Source organism: Podarcis liolepis (assembly GCF_965112155.1).
Source record: "Podarcis liolepis genome assembly, chromosome: 2".
In the NCBI taxonomy this organism is placed as follows: domain Eukaryota; kingdom Metazoa; phylum Chordata; class Lepidosauria; order Squamata; family Lacertidae; genus Podarcis; species Podarcis liolepis.
In genome coordinates, this window is record NC_139555.1 from 20,629,278 (window position 1) to 20,651,259 (window position 21,982).

The 21,982-nt window shown below is 47.7% G+C and overlaps 1 protein-coding gene across 1 annotated transcript; it reads left to right on the forward strand.

Moving 5' to 3' along the window:
- The first annotated feature begins 157 nt into the window (after positions 1-157).
- On the forward strand, positions 158-21,541 carry RNF135 (ring finger protein 135). Its single transcript, XM_083490300.1, has 7 exons — positions 158-528; positions 12,894-12,983; positions 13,872-14,078; positions 15,079-15,241; positions 17,108-17,200; positions 18,336-18,437; positions 19,830-21,541. The coding sequence occupies exons 1-7, from the start codon at positions 163-165 to the stop codon at positions 20,357-20,359; spliced, it is 1,551 nt and encodes a 516-aa protein (XP_083346426.1). The 5' UTR covers positions 158-162; the 3' UTR covers positions 20,360-21,541.
- The last annotated feature ends 441 nt before the right edge of the window (positions 21,542-21,982 follow it).

The window sequence follows — 21,982 nt, forward strand, 5'->3', positions numbered from 1 at the left end:
AATTCACAGCTCTTCGCCCGCCCCCATCTAAAAACAGCAACAAGCCCTGCGATAGAGGAGCGGAAGCGCAAACTACTCTTTTCCTTCCGAGTACAGAAACTTTTCTATCCTAATACTGTAAAAGAAACTGAAAGTCCCTCAGAGCTCTGCCTCCCTTCAGCCATGGCTACCGCCGCGGAGGCTGTTGATCTTGCTAAGAATTTGCAGGACGAATTGACTTGCTGCCTTTGCCTGGATTTTTTTAACAAGCCAGTACTGATTATAAAATGCTCCCACAGCTTCTGCAAGGAGTGCATCTCTGAGCACTGCAAAAAGATGGGGCCCAAGGCATTGTGCCCCAGGTGCAGGGGGGAGCTCCGTCAAAATAATTTGGTAGACCATAGATCACTTGCGAACATAGTGGAAACTTACCAGCAGATGAAGAAAAACCACCAGGAATTGTGGGGACCCTCCTGGAGAGAGCACCAAGCAGCCAGTGGATCCCAGGATCTGAAGTTGTCAGCTGGAGTTTTCCCATATCAGCTCAAGGTATGTACGGGCTTGATTAGGACGCTGTTGACACATGCATCTGTGGCTGGGTGACTGCAAAATCTAAGGACAATTAGATTGCATGTGGGAAAGGATAAGCAACTATCAAATGCCACAGGCAAAGATCAAATACCAAAGGCAATTCTTGTCGGTGGGTAGTACACATATTAGGCTGGGACTGGTCAAATATTGAGTTTTGATAAAGCACTAAAAGATTAGGAGGTGTACATGCTCATATGAACTGGTTCTAGAACTTCAAACAGGGGTGTTTGATTCCTTAATGGCAGGAGGACTAAGTGTTACATTTCAACGGGACCGAAGTAAAATATCTCCCGCTGTATAGTGTTAACGGAAATTCAAGGGTCCTCTTGGGCAAATGAAGACACCGACCAGAGCAAGTCAGAGCAAAACAGCAGCCAGTAGGCTCGGTCTTTATTTAGAAAGACTGTCGCGACAGGACTCCCACCGCCCACAAGGTGAAGCAAAATGGAAGCCCCGAACAAAGGGAGACCCCAACTTTTATTACTTGCTAATCCCCTAAGTTACACCCTCAGAATTACATCACATTTACATCACGATTATATTAAAAATAGGAGGAGTTGGGGAGGGGCCGCACAGGTAACCCGAGTGTCCTGACACCTGGCCGGAGCCCTCTTCCCCCTCCTCGCATGAGTCATATACAGAAACAAAGGAAGAGGGCGAAGTTTCCTGCCCCCTGAGGAGAGTCCGATCGCAGTCTTTTGTGTGTGTCTGTGCGGAATACACTAAGATATGCAGTTCATTGTGTCCTTGATAGCCTCCTGTCTGAGCCCATCACTGATGGCTATCAAGGTGGTCACGTCTAGTAGGAAGGAACACAGAGTACGTGACTGCTCGGTTAAGGGATTATGGCCGCTTGATTTCGAACCGCCCCCCTTTGAGAGTCTTCGTAATATCCAGCAAAATAAAAGTGGTCCGGTGAAAATCCGAAGTACGGCTGATTTTTAGTGAATTTATGAAGAATATTGTCTTTGAAGTTCAAAGCACTTTCACCTTCAGGAAGCGGCTTGCTACATTTTGATTAGATCAGTCACGGTCAATTGAACTCGGAAACCTTGTATTGAGAGCTGTCAAGGGAAAGGGGAAAGCGGCAGCAGCCTGCAGTACCCGCGTAGCCGCCGCAAGGGGCGCTGTTCGATAATGCTGATTGGCTGAGGCGGGCGCCGATTGACAGCAGAGTTCGGTCGGCCGGTCTACTCTCAATAAAGATAGGGCGATGCGGGGCGCCATAGCGGGAAGCTGTCAAGCCAGCGCTTCCTTATTTACGGAAGGCTTTAAGGGATGTCCCTCTAAAGGGGCATCTCCAGGGTCAGGAAGGGGGAATGTATGCGTGTGTGAGTGTGGTGCTTGTGTAACACGTGTCAGTGAGTTGGGGGGGGGGGTTTTCCGGCGACAGTTCCCCCCTTCGGAGATAAGATTGCGAAGGTAGGAAAACCGCGCAATCCTTCTCTCCGCATAATCAATAGTGGCTTGACATGTCATACCTAGAGTCCAGGGTCCGGAGGTGGTGCAAGGGTCCCATCTCGATGGGGGTTGATTGGATCTCGGATGCCGGTGGTCTGTAGATGGGGGTCGATCGCGGATGAAGGATAGGAAGACAAGAGCCGCAAGTTTGACAGCACATCGGGAAGCAGTGGATCATGCAGCAGAAAAAGGCAATGCAGATGGCAACAGTGATCAGTATTAAGAGGCCGTTCCCCAGAAGTTGCTTTATCCAAGTCGACCCAGGTAGCCAGTTCCAGAGATGAGTGTCCGACAGGCCCTCGTGTTGGATATCCCTGAGTTTATCGGTCAGTTTGTAGATGTTATTAAGGTGCCCTGTGATGTTCAAGGTCTGATCAGTGACGTGCGTGCAGCATTCGGTTCCTATGAGGGCACAAACCCCTCCAGTCGAGGCGAGTACGTAGTCCAAAGCAAGGCGGTTCTGGATCGAATTCTGCCTGACCTCTGTTAATTCAGTTAAGATGGATTGGGTAGCTGCATTGGATTCTTCCATAAAGTTCAACAGTATGTCAGTCAGTTTGAGTATATCGACGTGGTTGGAGCCGGCTCCATAAGCGGGAAAGAGGGCCCGACCGTAAGTTTCCCCGTTGGCTGCAACATCGGAGAGTTCTGACAAGTCTTTCGCTCTCTTGTTGCGCCTCTTTCCGGGGGGGAGTTCTTGGGTAACACGGACCCCAGGTAGGATTAGTCCAAGGTAACAGGTGCCACGGGAGTGGGGGCTGGCCCATGTATAGCCGCGGTGGCCGCAAATCCAGAACAGCCCCTGCAGGCACGAGTCTATGCGCCCAGTATGGAAGGTGCGGAAGAAACACTGGGAAATCGGGGAAGGGTCCCAGGAGTCTGCCAAGTTCATCACACGTTTCCAAGCGGACAGTAAGGTAGGGTAGGTGGAAGGGTGGCCTTGGTGCCAAAGGGTAATCTTGCCGCTTAAGGTAACATCAAGGGTATACTTACAGGTGCTCTCGCCGATAACCTTGTCATTGCCGCTGAACTTCCGGCAAAGGTCGCCTGTTGTGGGTCCTGTCAGGTAGATGTACTGGTGAGTTAAGTTCACAGCGGTCAGGTTCCAGGACCGTACATCAGCGGAAAGATGTTGTTCCAAGGTGAGGGGCACTCCAAGGAATGGTATGCCACTGTGGAGGTGTGAAGGAGCGTTGGCGCAGATCCAGCATTCGTTGGTGGTTGTTTGTCTTGCAATTTGGGAGATCAGTTTCACATAGGTGTTGGAATGCCAGGTGGACAAGAGGTCGTTGTTGTTGGAGTCTTGGGACGTTGACAGTTCCCCCCTTTGTCGAGGTGCAGTGCCCGCAGGATGAAGGGGGTCTTGGCGCAACAAGTAGGTTAAGTTTGTGGCAAGGCCCCCACATCTCTGGGGGCCGGTAGTGTCCCATTCTGCTGTAGGAGGTACGGAGTAGTGCCATCCTTCTAGGTACATTTTGCCGTCCCAATTGGAGGCTAATCCAATATCCCAGACGCAGCAGTACCTTCGGAGGCAGATGCCTTGTAAAATGGTTTGGCGGGGAGCAGAATCTACCCTTTGACAGTAGAATCCGTGGATCAGACGGTCCGTGGGGTGGTTTTGGTCAGTATAGACTGATTTACCACCACTAGTATCGAGGACAGTCCAGTTCAGCGATTGTTGCGGTGTACCATCGGAGAAAAGTACGTAAGAGCCATTGAGGCATTGGGCACGGTTCCAAGGCCCGTCTCTGGTGAGTATGAATTTGCCCAGAGGTCGGAAGGATGGTGAGCGAACAAAGAGTTCCCAGGTTTGGTGTGCGGAGAGGATCGGTGAAACGGAGTGTCGAAGGAGAACGCGGGTCTCTGGCAAGCAGAATTCGAAATCCCCAAGGCGGTCTAATGTTCCTCTTTTTACCATATCAACAATGCCAAAGTCCAGGTATTTGTATTCAGTTTGTAATCCAGGGCAAGAAGCACGTGTGATCGTGGAGTTCTGGGAAAAGGTGGTGGTGAGATGGAGGAGGAGTAGGATGGATATGGTGGTTGTCATAGTAGAGCTGTCAAATGAGGAGCGGCGGGCGGTGGAGCTGTCAAACTGCAGAGCTGGAGCGGCGGGCGGTGAGGCTGTCAAACTGCAGAGCTGTCAAATGTGGAGCGGCGGGTGGTGGAGCTGTCAAACTGCAGAGCTGTCAAATGGGGAGCGGCGGGCGGTGAAGCTGTCAAACTGCAGAGCTGTCAAATGGGGAGCGGCGGGCGGTGAAGCTGTCAAACTGCAGAGCTGTCAAATGGGGAGCGGCGGGTGGTGGAGCTGTCAAACTGCAGAGCTGTCAAATGGGGAGCGGCGATACCTTGTGGAGTTTCAGGCGGATGGCGGGTTTATCTTTATGGTTAGGTGTAGTGATGAGTTCGGAAGACCAAAGTGTTGATGTGAGAGGTGAGTCAGGTCCGGTCTGTTGGGCCCGATTCGTGCCCCGATCTGGTCCGGTCTGTTGGGCCCGATTCGTGCCCCGATCTGGTCCGGTCTGTTGGGCCCGATTCGTGCCCCGATCTGGTCCGGTCTGTTGGGCTCGATTCGTGCCCCGATCTGGTCCGGTCTGTTGGTTCTGCTCGTTGCAGTTGTCGTCGTCTGCTGGTTGGCGTGGGACGTGGTAGGGCGACTCGTCCGGTGTGGGTTCAGGTGGCAAAGCCGGCTTGCAGCGGGTGTGATGTAACCAGGCTGTCTTTTCCGCTACCTTAACAGAAGTTGGAGTGGTTAACAGTACTTGGTAGGGGCCCTCCCAGGTGGGCTGTAAGGGTACCTTGTGGTATGTTTTTGCTAATATCCAGTCCCCTGGTAGGTACGAGTGGATGTTTTCATCTAGGGGGATGTTTTGGCTTGAGGCAGCATATCTGTGGAGACGAATGAGTTGCCTCTGCAGGTGCATCACATATTGTGTTAGTTCTGAGTCGCCTACCTCTAACTCGGATGTTGGAAATTGAGTATTATATACAGGGGAGGGCCTACCAAAAAGTATTTCATAGGGGGATAAGTTTAAGTTTCCTCGGGGACAAGCTCTGAGATTATGTAAAACTAAGGGGAGAGCGTTGATCCACTTGATTCCGGAGTCCTTACAAAGCTTTCCTAGCTGTGATTTCAGCTGTTGATTCATTCTTTCAACTTGCCCTGAGGATGGGGGATGATATGGGGTGTGCAGTTTCCATTTGATCCCTAAGGCTTTGGCGACTTGCTGAACTATCTCTGAAGTGAAATGAGAGCCCCTGTCGCTGTCTATATGTCTCGGCACCCCGAAGCGTGGTATTATTTCGTGCAGCAGAGTCTTTGCAACCATTTGGGCATTAGCTCGGCGAGCTGGGAGGCATTCCACCCATCCGGTCAACTGGTCAATGATGACAAGGGCATGTTTATAACCTTGGCAAGGGGGCAAATCTATGAAGTCGACTTGAAGACTTTCAAAAGGGACGAAAGCCCATGGTCTGGCTCCGGGTGGACTTCTGGCAGTATGCTTAGGGTTAAAGGTTTGACAAGTGTGACAGTTCTTTACTGCCGTTTTCGCGGCGAGAGCTAGCCCGGGGGCATACCAGCAGCGTTGTACTGAGTCTATAAGCTTGTCCCTTCCCCAGTGAGTACACTGATGAAGAATTCTGACATGTTTGGGCACCCATAGTCTAGGCATTATAAGTCTCTTGTCGGGAAGGTACCAGATGCCATTCTGAAGGGTAGCTCCGTGATCTTCCCACCCTTGCCTTTCTTCAGGGGTGGCTGTTTTATACATTAGGTCAAAGTCTATGTCCGATGGAATTTGGGGTCCCTGGAATTCATTATCTGAAGTTAGTGGTTGAAGGGCTGCTTCTTGTGCTGTGTGATCTGCGCAGCGATTCCCTGTGGATACTGGGTCTTTTCCCTTGGTGTGAGCTTTGCAGTGAACTACCGCTATTTCCTCGGGAAGGTGTATGGAATCCATAAGGCGCTGCACTAGGGGCGCATGGGCGATCTTAGTGCCCGCGGCCGTTAGGAAGCCCCTCTGCAGCCAGATTTGTCCGGTAGCGTGAACTAAACCGAAGCAATATTTGGAGTCTGTGTAGATTGTTACTCTCTTTCCTGCTGCTAACTCGCATGCCCGGATTAAAGCGATGAGTTCGGCCGCCTGTGCACTATACTTGGCATGGACAGGGCGCGCTTCCAGGATACCAGTGTCACTAACGACCGCATACCCGCTTTTCCGCTCTCCTCCCACTACTTTCGAGCTCCCGTCAGTGTACAGTATTAGGTGGGGGTTATCTAAAGGGAGATAGTCAAGGTCTCCCCGTGGTTTCTCGGCATGTCGTACCACTTGGCTACAGTCGTGGTGTGGGGTTCCGTCGTCTGGAAGGGGTAGGAGGGTTGCTGGATTGAGGGAATTTACTCTTTTAATGGTTACGTTGGATGGACTTAGGAGGATAGCCTCATATCTATTCAGTCTCTGTATCGTGAAGCGTTGGCAGCCTTGTAGGCTAAGAAGGGTGGCCACCGCGTGGGGAACGTTTACAGTCAATTCATGTCCCAAAACCGTTTCTTGGGCTTTTTCTAGAAGCAAGGCTGCAGCGGCTACGGCTCTAAGACATCCTACATTTCCGAGTACCGTAGTGTCGAGCTGTAGGCTGTAATAAGCCACAGGTCTGTTCCTCCCCTGGAACGGTTGTGTAAGGACGCCTGAGGCTACCCCTTTGTTTTCGTGGACAAATAGAGAGAAGGGCAGTCTATAATCTGGGAGTCCAAGAGCGGGCGATGACCTTAATTCCCGTTTGATGCATTCGAAGGCTTCGAGTGCTTCTGCAGTCCATTGCAATTTGTCTGGGGCGCTATCATGCGTCATTGCAGTGAGGGGCCGAGTGAACTCACCATAACGGGGGATCCATGCTCGGCAAAATCCACTCATTCCAATGAAGCCCCTGAGTTGTCTCTTGGTTTTTGGAAGGGGTAGTCTGGTTATGGCCTCGATTCTATCGGTGGTGAGGGCACGGGTACCTTGTCCGAGGATGTGGCCAAGATATTTAACCTCCTTTTGGCAGTATTGTATCTTCTTTGGGGATACTTTGTGGCCTTTATGTGCTAATATTGTCAGGAGAGTTATAGTATCTGATTTACAGGATTCCAAATCTCGTCCACAGAGTAAGATATCATCTACATAAAGTCTGATGGCTGAGCCACCCGGAAGGTTCACATCAAGGAGATCTTGGTGTAATATAGAGGAGAAAATTGCTGGGGACTCTACATATCCCTGGGGTAACCGGGTCCACGTTAATTGGCCTGTTTGCCAGGTAAAAGCAAAGAGAAACTGACTTTCTGGATCCACGGGGATACTGAAGAAAGCGGAGCAGAGGTCTATTACGGAATAAACTACAGTTCCCTCCGGGATGGTGCTTAAAAGGTGGTGTGGGTTTGCCACCACGGCGTGTCTGGGAATAACGAAGGAATTAATCAATCGAAGGTCCTGCACCAAGCGCCATTTTACGGGGTTGGTATTCGGCTTCTTGACTGGAAGTAGGGGGGTATTACATGGTGAGGCACAGGGAACTAGAACTCCCATTTTTAAAAATTCATCGATCATCGGAGTGAGGCCGTCGATTGCTTCGGGAGGTAGGGGATATTGTTTAGTGCAGGGAAAGGGTAGGTCTTTCCTATAGTTGACTTTTACTGGGGTTGCAGACTTTAGGAGTCCAACAGAGGTCGATTCAGTGCCCCATAGCCAAGAAGGAACACTATTTAGAAGTTCTGGAGGAAGATCAATGGGTTTGTTGTTAGCTTCTTGCAGGACTCCTTGGAATTTGAATATGGAGTCATTTGGCATATGTAAGTAAATTCCCTCTTGGCCGCATTGAATAGTAGCATTTAGTTTACATAGCAGATCCCTACCGAGAAGGTTGACTGGGCTGGAGGTCAATAGAAAAGTATGTTTAACTGACAACGGTCCGACGGAGACCTTTGCAGGTTTGGATAAAGGGCAATTTCGGGGGATCCCATCAAGCCCCATCACGGTTTTGGTTTCCTCTCCTGGGGTTAAATGGCTGTTAGTGAGGGTGGAGTAAGTGGCTCCAGTGTCCAAGAGACAGTCGTAGGACTGTCCATCGATTTGCATAGTGCATATGGGGTCAGTTGAGGATAATTGCAAGACCGGGCAGAGAAATGAGAAAGAGGCGGGATCTGCTTTTAATTGTCATTGTTCCTGATATTCTTCCATCACCATTTCGTGGGTCGGGTTTGTAGGATGGTTCCCTTGGTTAAAGGGGTTGGTGGCGCCGTAGGGTAGGTTTCGGGGCCGCGGTTGCGGAGGTCCCGCACGGGGCTGCATTTGGGCTGGGGGTCGGTTCGCATCGTAGGAAGAGATAGGTTCCCTACTCTTAGGGTATGCACCTTCTTTGTATTCTGGCCTGTATGGTTTAGAATTTTTATATTCAGACCTCCTGGTCAGAAGAGGACAGTATCTTTTTATGTGCCCGACTTCCTCACAGTGGAAACAGACGCGTTCGTCTTGTAATTCCGGTCCGCCTGATTTAAACTTTTCTTTGAAGGTGGGCATCGCGGCCGCATAAGCTAATACCCGGGGAGGGTCGGGTTTTTGGTCTCTCTTCTTCCTCTCGTCTCTCGAGTTAAAAACGGACTTTGCGATGGAAAGGATTTCGTTTATGGTTTTTCCATCGTATCCGAGATGTGAATTTAACGCCTTTCGGATGTCGGCGGTGGCTTGATCTTTGAAAAACCCTTTGACTATCACTTCGTGCTGTGGGCTCTCCGGGTCTATTCCACCCCAGGTCTTAATAGCGGAGACTAGCCGTGAATAGTAGTCAGAGGGATGTTCATCAGGTCCTTGAAGGACCGCTTGGACTTTGGTCCAGTTTACAGTTCGCTGCCCTGCAGCTTTGATGCCATCTAGAATGGCCTTCTTGAAGATTTTTAGACCCCATTGGCCATCGGTAGTGTTATAATTCCAGTCTGGGTCGTTAAGTAACGTCTGAGTGGTCAGTGGGGTCATTGAGGTCGGGCAGTTTGGCTGGTATCCTTCCCGGCCGAGGGCTTCTCCCGCCTTTGCTAAGATCTCCCTTTTCTCTGCCTCATTAAAAAGGGCTCCCAACAACATGTGCACATCCGCCCACGTGGGGTTGTGAGTGGAGAAGATGGTAGCCACTTGGCGGTGGCATTTGTCTGGGTCGTCCCGTAGAGACGGCATCTTATCGGACCAGTTCATTAGGTCAGAGGTAAGGAAAGGTTGGTGCGTAAAGACCATACGGGGAGGGTCGCCTGCTCTGACGGGAGGTATAGGTAATGCCCGCAGTGGAAAGGCACCTTCTATTTCTCCGTTCAGCAGATTGTCCCTGTTTCTGGTTCTACTGGAAACGGGTCCCTCTCTTCCTTCAGTTAGGAGCTGCCCACTGAGTAAAGGCCCAAGGTCCAAGTCAGCCTGGTTCTCTGCCGAGTTCGATGCGCTTGAGGAAGGATCGGGCGGCAGTGTGTTAGGGGCGCTTTGGGGAGGGGCAGTGACTGTGGCTGGTGGGCTAGTTACATTCTCCCTTGGTCCTGGAGCTGTGGCTGGTGGGTTCGTTACATTCTCCCTTGGTCCTGTGCCTCCCCCTCCGGCTCCCGCTCTGGCTCCCGCACCAGGCCCTGGCTGTCGAGGTGCTTCGGGTTCGGGGTAGTAGAAGGGGACGAGGGTTCGATCCAATTGTTCCTCCTGAGCCCTAATCTCATCGTATGGGGGGGGGGTCCAGTTGTTTTTAAAACGGCCATTTGGCGGACGATTTGGGCTTGCTGCCGTTGAAATAATTCGCGGGCTTCGGCAAAGGCGTTCAGGTAGTATAGTTGTTGGGGTCTCTCGTCAGCCAGGTAAGTTTTAAGTGCTTGCATTTTTTGAAGATTAAAGGAGCCGTGGGATGGCCATCTAGAAGCTGGCTCTAGGTGGTGGGTAAAGGTAACCCACGAGATGTTACAAAGGTCCTTCAGTTTGGACTTTGAAAGCCCCTTCCTCCCTTTCAGTTCCTTCCAGTTTGAGAGGACGAATTGAAGAGGGGTATCAGAGTCCTCCCTGTGGCGGAAAGGCTCCGCGGAAGCCTTGTCGCCGGGAGGAGTCCAGTCTGAGTGTTTGGAAGATTGGGATCCCATCCTTTTTCTATCGGGTTGTTGTTTCGCTAGCGAGGAAAACTAAAGACGGAAAGGGATGAACGTACACACACAAGGGAAGAAGGAAGAGGGTTTGGGAGGAAAAAGGTGGAAAAAGATCTTTTCAGTATTTTGGAATGTCCTAGTCTTAGTGGAATCTCTACTTATTTCTGAACCACGAAATATTTGCTTAAAACCTCGAGTCTGAACGGAAACCTAAACCACGGGTCGCTGCCCGGAAACCTAAACCACGGGTCGCTGCCCGGAAACCTAAACCACGGGTCGCTGCCCGGAAACCTAAACCACGGGTCGCTGCCCGGAAACCTGAACCACGGGTCGCTGCCCGGAAACCTGAACCACGGGTCGCTGCCCGGAAACCTAAACCACGGGTCGCTGCCCGGAAACCTAAACCACGGGTCGCTGCCCGGAAACCTAAACCACGGGTCGCTGCCCGGAAACCTGAACCACGGGTCGCTGCCCGGAAACCTAAACCACAGTACTGTTTTCAAGACTAATCCTAGTGTGGGGCCCCAATTGTGAACCTCCCCTTCTACCCTCCACAACAGCCCCCTGCCTAGCCTTTAGACTAAATTCGGCTTCCCTACTGAACGCCTGCACAGTGCAGTGCCAGATCGGGCTCCGAGAAAAACAAAAGTTTGAAAGGAAGCAAATGACCTTGCGTTCTCACGTACCCGGGTCATCCCTAACAAAGGTCGCCGGGCAGGAGGGGCGGCTTCATTTGCACAGGCAGGTAAGGTAGAGAGAGATTTGTAAGGACACCCCTGGTCGACTCCGAAAGGGACGTCAGAGAAGTAATAGGCACCCCGCTTTCCTGGCCACACTTCCGAAAGGGAAAGCGGGGGGAGAAAAGGAGAGATTTGTAGGGGACGCCTTTGGCCGACTCCGAAAAAGGACGTCAGAGAAACAATAAGCACCACGTTTTCCTGGCCATACTTCCGAAAGGGAAAACGGGGGAGAAAAAGGGAAAAGAGATTCAAGATTTGTAGGTGCAACGTTGGAAATAAAGGAAAAGATCTGGCTGTTGTGGAGACGTTATTTTCCACCCTCCTCCCAATGTATTTTCTTCGGAACCATACTCACGTCCGTTGATGTCCCCCGTCGATCCCGGGATCTTCCCTTAGCCGGCTTTACCTCGCCTTTGCTCTCTCTGGTTGGGCTTCTGGTGACGGTTGATTACCGCCCGCAAAGAGGAGGCAGGGAGAGGAAGAAAAGGATCCTCAGGCTAAGGTAGCCCGGTGGCGCCCGATCCCCTCTATCTCCCCTCTCACCTTTACAGGAGAACCAAGTGTCCCTGAGTCGCGGTCGCCAACTGTTAACGGAAATTCAAGGGTCCTCTTGGGCAAATGAAGACACCGACCAGAGCAAGTCAGAGCAAAACAGCAGCCAGTAGGCTCGGTCTTTATTTAGAAAGACTGTCGCGACAGGACTCCCACCGCCCACAAGGTGAAGCAAAATGGAAGCCCCGAACAAAGGGAGACCCCAACTTTTATTACTTGCTAATCCCCTAAGTTACACCCTCAGAATTACATCACATTTACATCACGATTATATTAAAAATAGGAGGAGTTGGGGAGGGGCCGCACAGGTAACCCGAGTGTCCTGACACCTGGCCGGAGCCCTCTTCCCCCTCCTCGCATGAGTCATATACAGAAACAAAGGAAGAGGGCGAAGTTTCCTGCCCCCTGAGGAGAGTCCGATCGCAGTCTTTTGTGTGTGTCTGTGCGGAATACACTAAGATATGCAGTTCATTGTGTCCTTGATAGCCTCCTGTCTGAACCCATCACTGATGGCTATCAAGGTGGTCACGTCTAGTAGGAAGGAACACAGAGTACGTGACTGCTCGGTTAAGGGATTATGGCCGCTTGATTTCGAACCGCCCCCCTTTGAGAGTCTTCGTAATATCCAGCAAAATAAAAGTGGTCCGGTGAAAATCCGAAGTACGGCTGATTTTTAGTGAATTTATGAAGAATATTGTCTTTGAAGTTCAAAGCACTTTCACCTTCAGGAAGCGGCTTGCTACATTTTGATTAGATCAGTCACGGTCAATTGAACTCGGAAACCTTGTATTGAGAGCTGTCAAGGGAAAGGGGAAAGCGGCAGCAGCCTGCAGTACCCGCGTAGCCGCCGCAAGGGGCGCTGTTCGATAATGCTGATTGGCTGAGGCGGGCGCCGATTGACAGCAGAGTTCGGTCGGCCGGTCTACTCTCAATAAAGATAGGGCGATGCGGGGCGCCATAGCGGGAAGCTGTCAAGCCAGCGCTTCCTTATTTACGGAAGGCTTTAAGGGATGTCCCTCTAAAGGGGCATCTCCAGGGTCAGGAAGGGGGAATGTATGCGTGTGTGAGTGTGGTGCTTGTGTAACACGTGTCAGTGAGTTGGGGGGGGGGGTTCCGGCGACAATAGCAAAGAAAATTTGATAATGGCTTGTATTCAAAGTAGTGCTAAGTGCTTCCTTGGGAAAGTGGAAAACCCCCTCCTCCCCTTGACCCTACCCCCCAAAAATATGTTTGTGGTTTTCTAACCCTCCAGAGCAGATTCTTTCCCCATTCCTTTGTTGCCACATTTTGCACCTCTTGCTGGGGAAGCACCCGAAGAAGAGCTTCGGATGAGAATCGCAGGATCCCGGTCAATTCATATGGGAAAGGCGGTCTGTGAGGTATTGTTTTCAAGATCTAGGTTTATATGTGGCTTGTGGTTTTCCATCCTCCAGGAAGTGGTGAAAATAAGTGAAGTCTGCAAACAAATAGAAGTGGCCTTTGAAGCAATCGACAAGTGCACGAAGGACAGCGCTGAAATGAAGGTTGGTACCTGAATGAGTTGCGATGATATGTTTGGCTTCTTTCTACCCTCTCCTCTTCTGGAACATGTAGAGGCCTTTCAGGGTTGTTGTTTATTTGGTCAGAGAGTGTTCAGTTGAGGTCTGCCGTGCCCCTTCCTCATAATTCATAAGATTTCAGGGGGATGGCATGTTCTAGTATCATAGAACTGAAGAGTTGGGAGGGACTGCAAGAGTCATGTATCTAGTCCACACACACACACACCCCAGCAATGTAGGAATCTTTCACCCAACTTGGGGCCCGGAGATTAAGAGCCACATGCTCCACCGACTGAGCTATCCAATTTGGTTCTTACAGCGGTACGTTGGTTTTCAAACGTAATCTGTTCTGGAAGACTGTTCAAGTTCTGAAACGTTAGAAAACCAAAGCATTTACTTACGGAAACATTTACTTATGGAAAAGTCAATACGGAAGTCACGTAGCATGTTCAACTTCTGAAAAGTATTTGAAAACCGAAGCATGTACTTCTGGGTTTTCGGCGTTTGAAAAACAAAACGTTCGACTTCTGAGACGTTTGAAAACCGAGGTGCCACTGTACATCCATTCGCCCCAATATTCCACCTACCACAAGAGGCCATTTATTAATTCAGTTGAGTCAAGTTGTAAAGTTGTACTTCGAATCGTGCTATCCTAGTCTGTAGATCATAAGCCAGATATTGATATGTCCCTTCTTATACAAAATCCCATAGTTTTAAAGAGGCAGAAGCCCATGTAGGGGTTGAGAATTCCTGTCTGTGGGATAGAGGGGGAGCTGAACTATCCCAAAAGCATTTGAAGAGTTGTGTCACACCTCTTAGGAAGCTCTGAGCTTATGTGTCCTCCTAAATCAGCTTCTCTTCCCTTGGTTTTAGGATTCTGTATCTCGGATCAAAAGTTCCATTAGAGAAGGCTTCAGTTTTATGAAGAAGTATATTAATGATCAAGAGGAAAAGGTGCTGAATGTTATTGACGAAGAATGTGCTGCCGCTCAACAAAGCATAGACTTAATGAATGAGCAACTCACAGCAAGAATTGACAGGCTTTTGGAACTGCAAAGTAACTCTGAGGAAGTGATTAAGGTAAAAGCGGTGGGGGAGGAATGAGATTAACGGTGCACACTTACTTGGATATAAGATCGATTGAACAAATTGGATTTGTTTTCTGGGAGAACAAGTATAGGATCGAGATGCATGCCATTGTGGCTTTTCCAGTGCAATACAAAAACAATGCCTAAACTTACTCTCCAATTCTAAAGATATGATATGTAAATTTGGACCAACTCCCAGAATCCATGAACCTAGAGAAAACTTCCCCTTTGGTTTTTGTTGTAGCACTTCTGAACATAAACCCCTAAAGCAGCATTTAAATTTCCTTTTTCTCAGTCCTCATCCCCCTGCCCAGATGTGTTTATGAGTTACGCAGAAACTTGAGAATCACATTTGAATGGGCTCAGTTTATATTGGCTGTATCTTAAGGACCATATGCAACTTCTTTCAAATGGAACCTGTCAGGCACAGTACTTGTAAAAACATTTCTGTTATGCCAGGTTTATCAGATAGGCTGATTTTAACATTTTGCCTTCTGATTTTAGTCATGCATTTCATGATTTTTAAAAATATTGTAGCAAGCCTTGAGTTCTTATGTGAATAGAATATAGAATAGCATTTACTGCATTCATCCATAGACTACAGCAGACATCCTTTGTGATTTAAAAAAGTGGCATATAAACAAACAAACAAATAAAAATTTGTTTTCCAGGAGCTCCAGGATTAAGATTTTAGGGCAAAAGGAATAACAAATATATGTGACAGAACTGGAAGATTTTAGAAACGCCATTCATTCATACTAGCCCCTGAATTAAAATACTTTTAAAAACTTTCTATTCATATTATCAGCATTCTTTGGAAGGTTTTAGATTGCCCTGGATAGATTTATAGACAAATGTATTCCAGATATTTTTTTTTCCATTGGAAGTTTTCAGTCCACTGCTACAAATCTACACTTTTCTAACTTAAGAGTTGTCAGAAATCTTCGCTGGAAATGTTGCTTGTTGTTGTGACCCCCCCCCCCAATTATTAGAATACCTCATCGGAACAAGAAGTTTCCATTGGTGAGCCTATCAGAGTGACCGAAGTTGTTCTTGGTGTTCAGAAGATTTCTGGCATCATATATGCAGTGGAAGAGTTCAGAAGGCAGCTGGATAGGGCAGTGCTGGAAAAATGCCCCAGCCAGCAGCCTCATGGTGAGTGGAGTTTGGAATTTTCCACTAGCTAAAGGAAGTCTGAAATGTGTTTGATCATTACCAAGCCGAGTCCTGTAAGATGCTGAAGAAGTAAATAGGAGTCTGCATACTTACACCAGTGTAGTGCTGACAGCCAGAAACATTCAGGTAGTACTGTCTTGGCTGGATCAGACCATGTCTGGCATTGTGTCTGACAATGATAGCAGCCAAATGCCCCTGGGAAGGTAGTGAGGAGGGCTTCATAGATGATTTGCACCACCACAGAGCACTCTGAATCTCTGGAATTTCCCACTAAAGTCATACCTTGCGTTATAGACACTTCAGGTTGCGTTCTATCGGGTTATGGACTGCCGAAAGCCGGAAATACCGAAACAGGGTACTTCCGGGTTTTGGTGGTCGAGCATGCGCAGAAGCACTAAATCATGTTTTACGCATGCGCAGAAGCGCTGAATTGCAACCCACGCGTGCGCAGATGTGCCGCTGTGGGTTGCAAACGCTGCAAGTTGCAAACATGCATCCCGCACGGATCATGTTCGCAACCCGAGTGTCCACTGTATAGGTCTTTTATTTTAAATCAGATCTTAAAAAATGTAAAGGGACCCCTGACCATTAGGTCCAGTCGTGACTGACTCTGGGGTTGTGGCGCTCATCTCGCTTTATTGGCCAAGGGAGCTTCCGGGTCATGTGGCCAGCATGACTAAGCCACTTCTGGTGAACCAGAGCAATGCACGGAAAAGCCGTTTACCTTCCCGCTGGAGTGGTACCTATTTTTCTACTTGCACTTTGACATGCTTTCGAACTGCTAGGTTGGCAGGAGCAGGGATTGAGCAACGGGAGCTCACCCCGTCGCGGGGATTTGAACCGCCGACCTTCTGATCGGCAAGTCCTAGGCTCTGTGGTTTAACCCACAGCGCCACCCACATCCCAGTTTTCTTAATCTTTACAGCTGTGACAATTTGTATTAGTGCAGTGAACTTGATTTTGGATTAATATATTAAGATATCCACACATATGCAAACAAATTCAAGGTGCTTTCTTCACTCAACAGACACCCTATTCTTTTTCCTGTTCTGCCAACACTATGAGTACTGGACCCTGTTAGTCATACAGACAGGACCGCTTGATGGGAGGTTTATTCTGTTGAGACTGCTGTTTCAGTTCTGGTGAAATGGGGAATTTTACGGAGGAAATATTAAGGATAGCCTTTCTTTTTTTAAACTGTGAGTGATAGCTGCTATTATTAGCAATGTGTTTGCGTTGTGTTTCCTGCAGTATCCCAGAAGGAAACCTCTGTTGAGGTTTTGATAATAGGCACATTTATTTAAATTGGCTAATTCCTAAATCGACAAGCTCCTTTGTTGATTGTCAGCTCTAGTGCTTATATTTTCCTACCCCCACCCCAAAGATGTGGACGTGTGCACAATATTTGATAATTTTAGGCCAATATGAGTAATTACAAAGATGTTTAATGATACTCCAAAATCCACAGTTGTGCAATACCTTTATTTGGATCCACTAAAGTATCACATTTTGTGAGTTTTTGAGAGCTCTTCCTCAGAGAAGATGGTGCACAAAAGTGGGCAGGGGCAATAAAAAGACAAGAGTTTAAAAATTAGGCTTCATGTTGTTGCCATGAGGTCCACTCAGAGACTCTGTTCCAAGATGTAGATTGTTGTCCAAATAAGTCCCTCACATATACAGAAGTTTTTACTTTGAATATGAGTTTAAAGACCCCAGATTCTAATCTAATCCAGATCTGAATTGAAACCATAGTCTGCAAAGGAGGAACAATTTGACATGTGCTGTCAACACAGGCTTCGCATTTCAATAATTTAACTGAGCGTGCCTTTTTTTTTTTTACCTCAGAATTTTCTCCAGGAACAAGTAACATGACTTGTGACTCTAATGATATCCAAACCGACGTGGCAGAGGATGAAATGGCCTCCACCAGCAGTTCTTGTGAGTAGTTAACTAACTGAATCTTATTCCTTCTCTGTTGCTCTCATGCGCTTGAGTGATTTTACAACTTTGAGCAGCTGCACAGAAGTTCATGGGACTGCAGCCTCATGCTTCAAGTTGTGGCAGAAGTTTTTTTCTGAGTTGAAAGCCACAGCTCCCTCTAGTTAATGTTCAATGGGCCCCTGGATCTTTTCAAGAAAAACAGTGCTTTAAATGTTGAGCACCGTAAGAAATCAAGTAACTTCTCTGTATAGTCCCACACTGCTTGGTCTCAGAGCACATGAGGTTGGTGAGGCTAAGCAGGTGTAGGTCTGGTTAGTTCCCGGATGGGTGACCACATGGAAAACACATGGATACTACCTTTGGTTGCATCGCAGAAGAAAGATTGAATGGAAATGTAAGAAAAGTAAATAAATACAGTCGTACCTTGGTTTTCGAACTGCTAAGTTTTGGCTCCCGAACTTCAAACCCAGAAGTGACTGTTCCAGTTTGTGAACTATTTTTTGAAGCTGGGGCTTCCACGGCTTCTGATTGGCTGCAGGCGCTTCCTGCAGCCAATCAGAAGCCACGCTTTGGTTTCCAAATGTTTTGGAAGTCGAATGGACTTCTGGAACGGATTCCATTCGACTTCCAAGGTACGACTGTAAATGTATAATCCCAGGGAGGAGTTTTAGGGCCACCTGTATATTCTGCAGCTATCACATGACAGCATCCCTCTGTTGTTGGTTAAGGACCTCTTGCAAACAAAGGGACGCGGGTGGTGCTGTGGGTTAAACCACAGAGCCTAGGACTTGCCGATCAGAAGGCCGGCGGTTCAAATCCCCGCGACGGGGTGAGCTCCCGTTGCTCAGTCCCTGCTCCTGCCAGCCTAGCAGTTCGAAAGCACATCAAAGTGCAAGTAGATAAACAGATACCACTCTGACGGGAAGGTAAACGGCGTTTTCGTGTGCTGCTCTGGTTTCTCCAGAAGTGGCTTAGTCATGCTGGCCACATGACCCGGAAGCTGTACGCCGGCTCCCTCGGCCAATAAAGCGAGATGAGCGCAGCAACCCCAGAGTTGGTCATGACTGGACCTAATGGTCAGGGGTCCCTTTACCTTTACCTTACTTGCTAACAAGGGGACTCTCTTTATTAGCACTCCATCAAGATTCTCTTCAGGGAACCAGCTGCTCTTCTTCAGCAACGTTATCGGCCAGAGATAGTCCAATGCCAGCAATTTCAAGTCAGTTTTCTCAGTGTAAGTATAAGTCACTGTATATACAAGATAGTGGTGTTAGGAAGTGTGGACATGGCATTCAATGAACCCTTGTTTTGGTACTTCAAGACCTAGATTGATTGTCCTACTGCTGAATTCTGTCAGCTTATGTCCAGTTAAAGCAGTATTTACGTATTTACGTATAAGCTAAACAGGCTATAGCTTAGGGCCCCACTCTCTTGGGGGCACCCCAAAAAATTAAAGGAAAAAAACAATTGGATGTACATTTCCAAAATATAAGATAAAAAACAAATAAAATAAAACCTACATACAATTAGAGCTTAATAATAAATTCACTATTAATATACTTCTTCTTAATTGTATTTCTCTATTAATATACTTCTTAATTGTATTTCAGCTCAACAATAACTTTGATAAAATACATATTTTGTTATGTGCAAATGGCTTTAGATACCTATTAGGTCCATAAATTACCATATAGCATATATTCAACACACAAAAATAGTGACAATTTGTTGTTGACAAACGACAGCTGGACATTTAAAGGGCCCCATTACCTTCAGTAGCTTAGGGCCCCCTCAAACTTAAATCTGGCCCTGCCTAAGGGTCATACTTGTTTGTTTGTCTGTTTTAAGAGTCAAACCTTCACACTGAAATCATGAACTTGCTTTCTTTCAATCCTATGTTTTGAAAATACAGCATGGCATCTCTTAAGCTTTGTTAACTGACAGCTTTCAGAAAGCCTGTTCATTGGTACATTTAGTTTTATTGAGCTGCAAGATGTTTTGTAAACTTCTCCAGATTGTGTGAGATAGGATCTGGTTCTAAATGATTTCCTAGCCACAGAGAAATATTTATCATATACAGTACTCGCCCCACCCCCACCAATGTACTTTGGGATTTTTAATTAAATAGCCATGATACAAAATGAGCATTGATTGATTAATTGAATTTATATACCACCCTATATCCAGGGGTCTCAGGCCGGTTCACAGAATAAAATCAAGATATAAAACCACAGAATACATAAATATAAAAACAACAACCCAATAGCCGCCCCCCCCTTACAAAAAAACACATTTCAAAAGGGCATAGGATGTAAATCAGATCAGCCAAAGGCCTTGTTAAAAAGGAACGTTTTTGCCTGGCACCTAAAGGTGTATAATGAAGGCGCCAGGCGAACTTCCCTGGGGAGAGCTTTCCACAAACAGGGAGCCACTGCAGAGAAGGCCCCGTTCTCGTGTTGCCACCCTCCTGACCTCTTGTGAAGGAGGCCCATGAAGAAGGGCCCCAGAAGATGTTCTCAGGATCCGGGTAGGTTCATATGGAAAGAGGCAGTCCTTGCCTGTTGCAGAAATTCTCTTGATCCAGCACGTTGATCTTGTTTAATTTAAATGATTTTGCTTATTACAGGGGCATCCAACGTGACTTTTGATCCCAAGAGGGTCAGCAACATGCTTCAGCTCACAGAAAACAAAAGGACAGTCTCTGTGACCCCTTGGGACTCTGACTATGAATATTGTCCGAAGAGATTCCGCATCAGCCAGGTGTTGGGCTCCCAGAGTTTCTCTGAAGGGTGTCACTACTGGGAAGTTAGCACCAGAAACAGCAGAGGATGGGCTATTGGTGTCGCCAGTGAGGACATTGGCAGGAGTGACAAGCTAGGGAGAAGTGAGGTATCCTGGTGCATAGAATGGTCAAGGAAATGGCTGTCAGCATGGCACAGAAATCAAGAAACTCCAATTAGTAAAGAGAAACCTCTGCAGGTTGGCGTTCTCCTCGACATTCCAAGCAATCGCTTATCTTTTTATTCTCTCACTGACAAGGTAACCCTTTTACATCATTTTGAAATCCATGTGGTAAACCCTGTCTACCCGGCTTTTTGGATCTATGGTACAGATATAGGTGGCTTCTTAACTATAAACGATATCAAAAGGAATTAACCAGAAGCGGTTTAGTCATGCTGGCCACATGACCGGAAAGCTTCTGTGGACTAACGCCTGCTCCCTCAACCTGAAAGCAAGATGAGTGCTGCAACCCCATAGCTGCCTTTGACTGGACTTAATTGTCCAGGGGTCCTTTACCTTTTATTACCTTATAACAGAACTAGAAATATATGCTGTCTTTATGCCGATTTGCCCTGAAGATTCCTGAGAATTGTAGTTTAGTTAGCATGCTTCCCTGTGTGAATTGCTCCCCCCTTCCCCTCTGAGAGGAAATTAATTTACAGTGATACCTCAGGTTAAGTACTTAATTCGTTCCAGAGGTCCATACTTAACCTGAAGCACCACTTTAGCTAATGGGGCCTCCTGCTGCTGCCACACCACTGGAGCACGATTTCTGTTCTCATCCTGAAGCAAAGTTCTTAACCCGAGGTAATATTTCTGGGTTGGCGGAGTTTGTAACCTGAAGCGTATGTAACCTGAAGCTTATGTAACCCGAGGTACCACTGTACTTACTAAGACAGTTTGACTCTAGTGTGCCAATACAATGGAAACTTGGTTCTCAAACTCAATCCATTCTGGAAGTCAACTTCCAAAACATTCACAAACCAAGGCGCAGCTTCTGATTGGCTAATTGGCCCAGAAACAATTCCGACAGCCGAAACGGATGTTTGGCTTCCGAAAAATGTTCACAAACTGGAACACTTCCAGGTTTGTGGCATTCGGGAGCCAATTTGTTCGTCAACTAAGCCGTTTGGGAAACAAGGTACCACTGTAGTGCACCTTGTCACTGGATGGAGGCTACAGAATTATGGCTGTAGAAAGAGCTTCAGGTTTGGAATGTTAGCACTGGCTCTTTGAACAGAATGCCCAGCCTAGCGCATGAGTGCTTTTCAAGTAGTACTAAATTGCCTATCTTAGCTTTGTTCCTAGCAGCAGTTTCATATCTGGCAAAGCAGATTTATCATTCATGCTAAATAAGGCAGGCAGAAAAATATTGGATGTCTCTTTTAAAGCCATATTTTGCACTTTAGAACATGTTCAGATGCTTGACCAGTGTTTATAGCTACATAAATCTTCAGTTTCCAGTAGCTGATAACAAAAAAACAACAACCCCGTACTGGAAGTTCACCAATTTACTGAAAAGAAGTCAGAAGGTTGTCTTTTCTCTTCTGTTCAAATGTTAACAAATTAGTTTAGCATGAACAAGCGTTGTTCACCCGTCGCCCCCCCAAAAAAACAACAACAACAAGCCAACTTTCTGATACTGGGAGCCAGCTTGTAATCCAGTAACTGATACAGTTGCAGCAGAAAATACCAGCTGCAGACCAACTGTTGCTTAGGAAGAAGGCAAGTGTTTATTTGTATGTGAATCAGCTTCCATTGTTTCATGTCACGTGCTACAAAGGTCTGCTTTCCACAGGGGCCAGGAATCCAAAATGATCCTAACTACTGTGCTCCATTTCCTTCCCCAGTTAGAGAGGAGCCTTTATTTACACCAGGGGTGCGGACACAGGTGGCGCTGTGGTCTAAACCACTGAGCCTCTTGGGCTTGCCGATCAGGTTGGCGGTTCGTAGTCCCCAGGACGGGGTGAGCTCCCATTGCTTGGTCCCTGCTCCTGC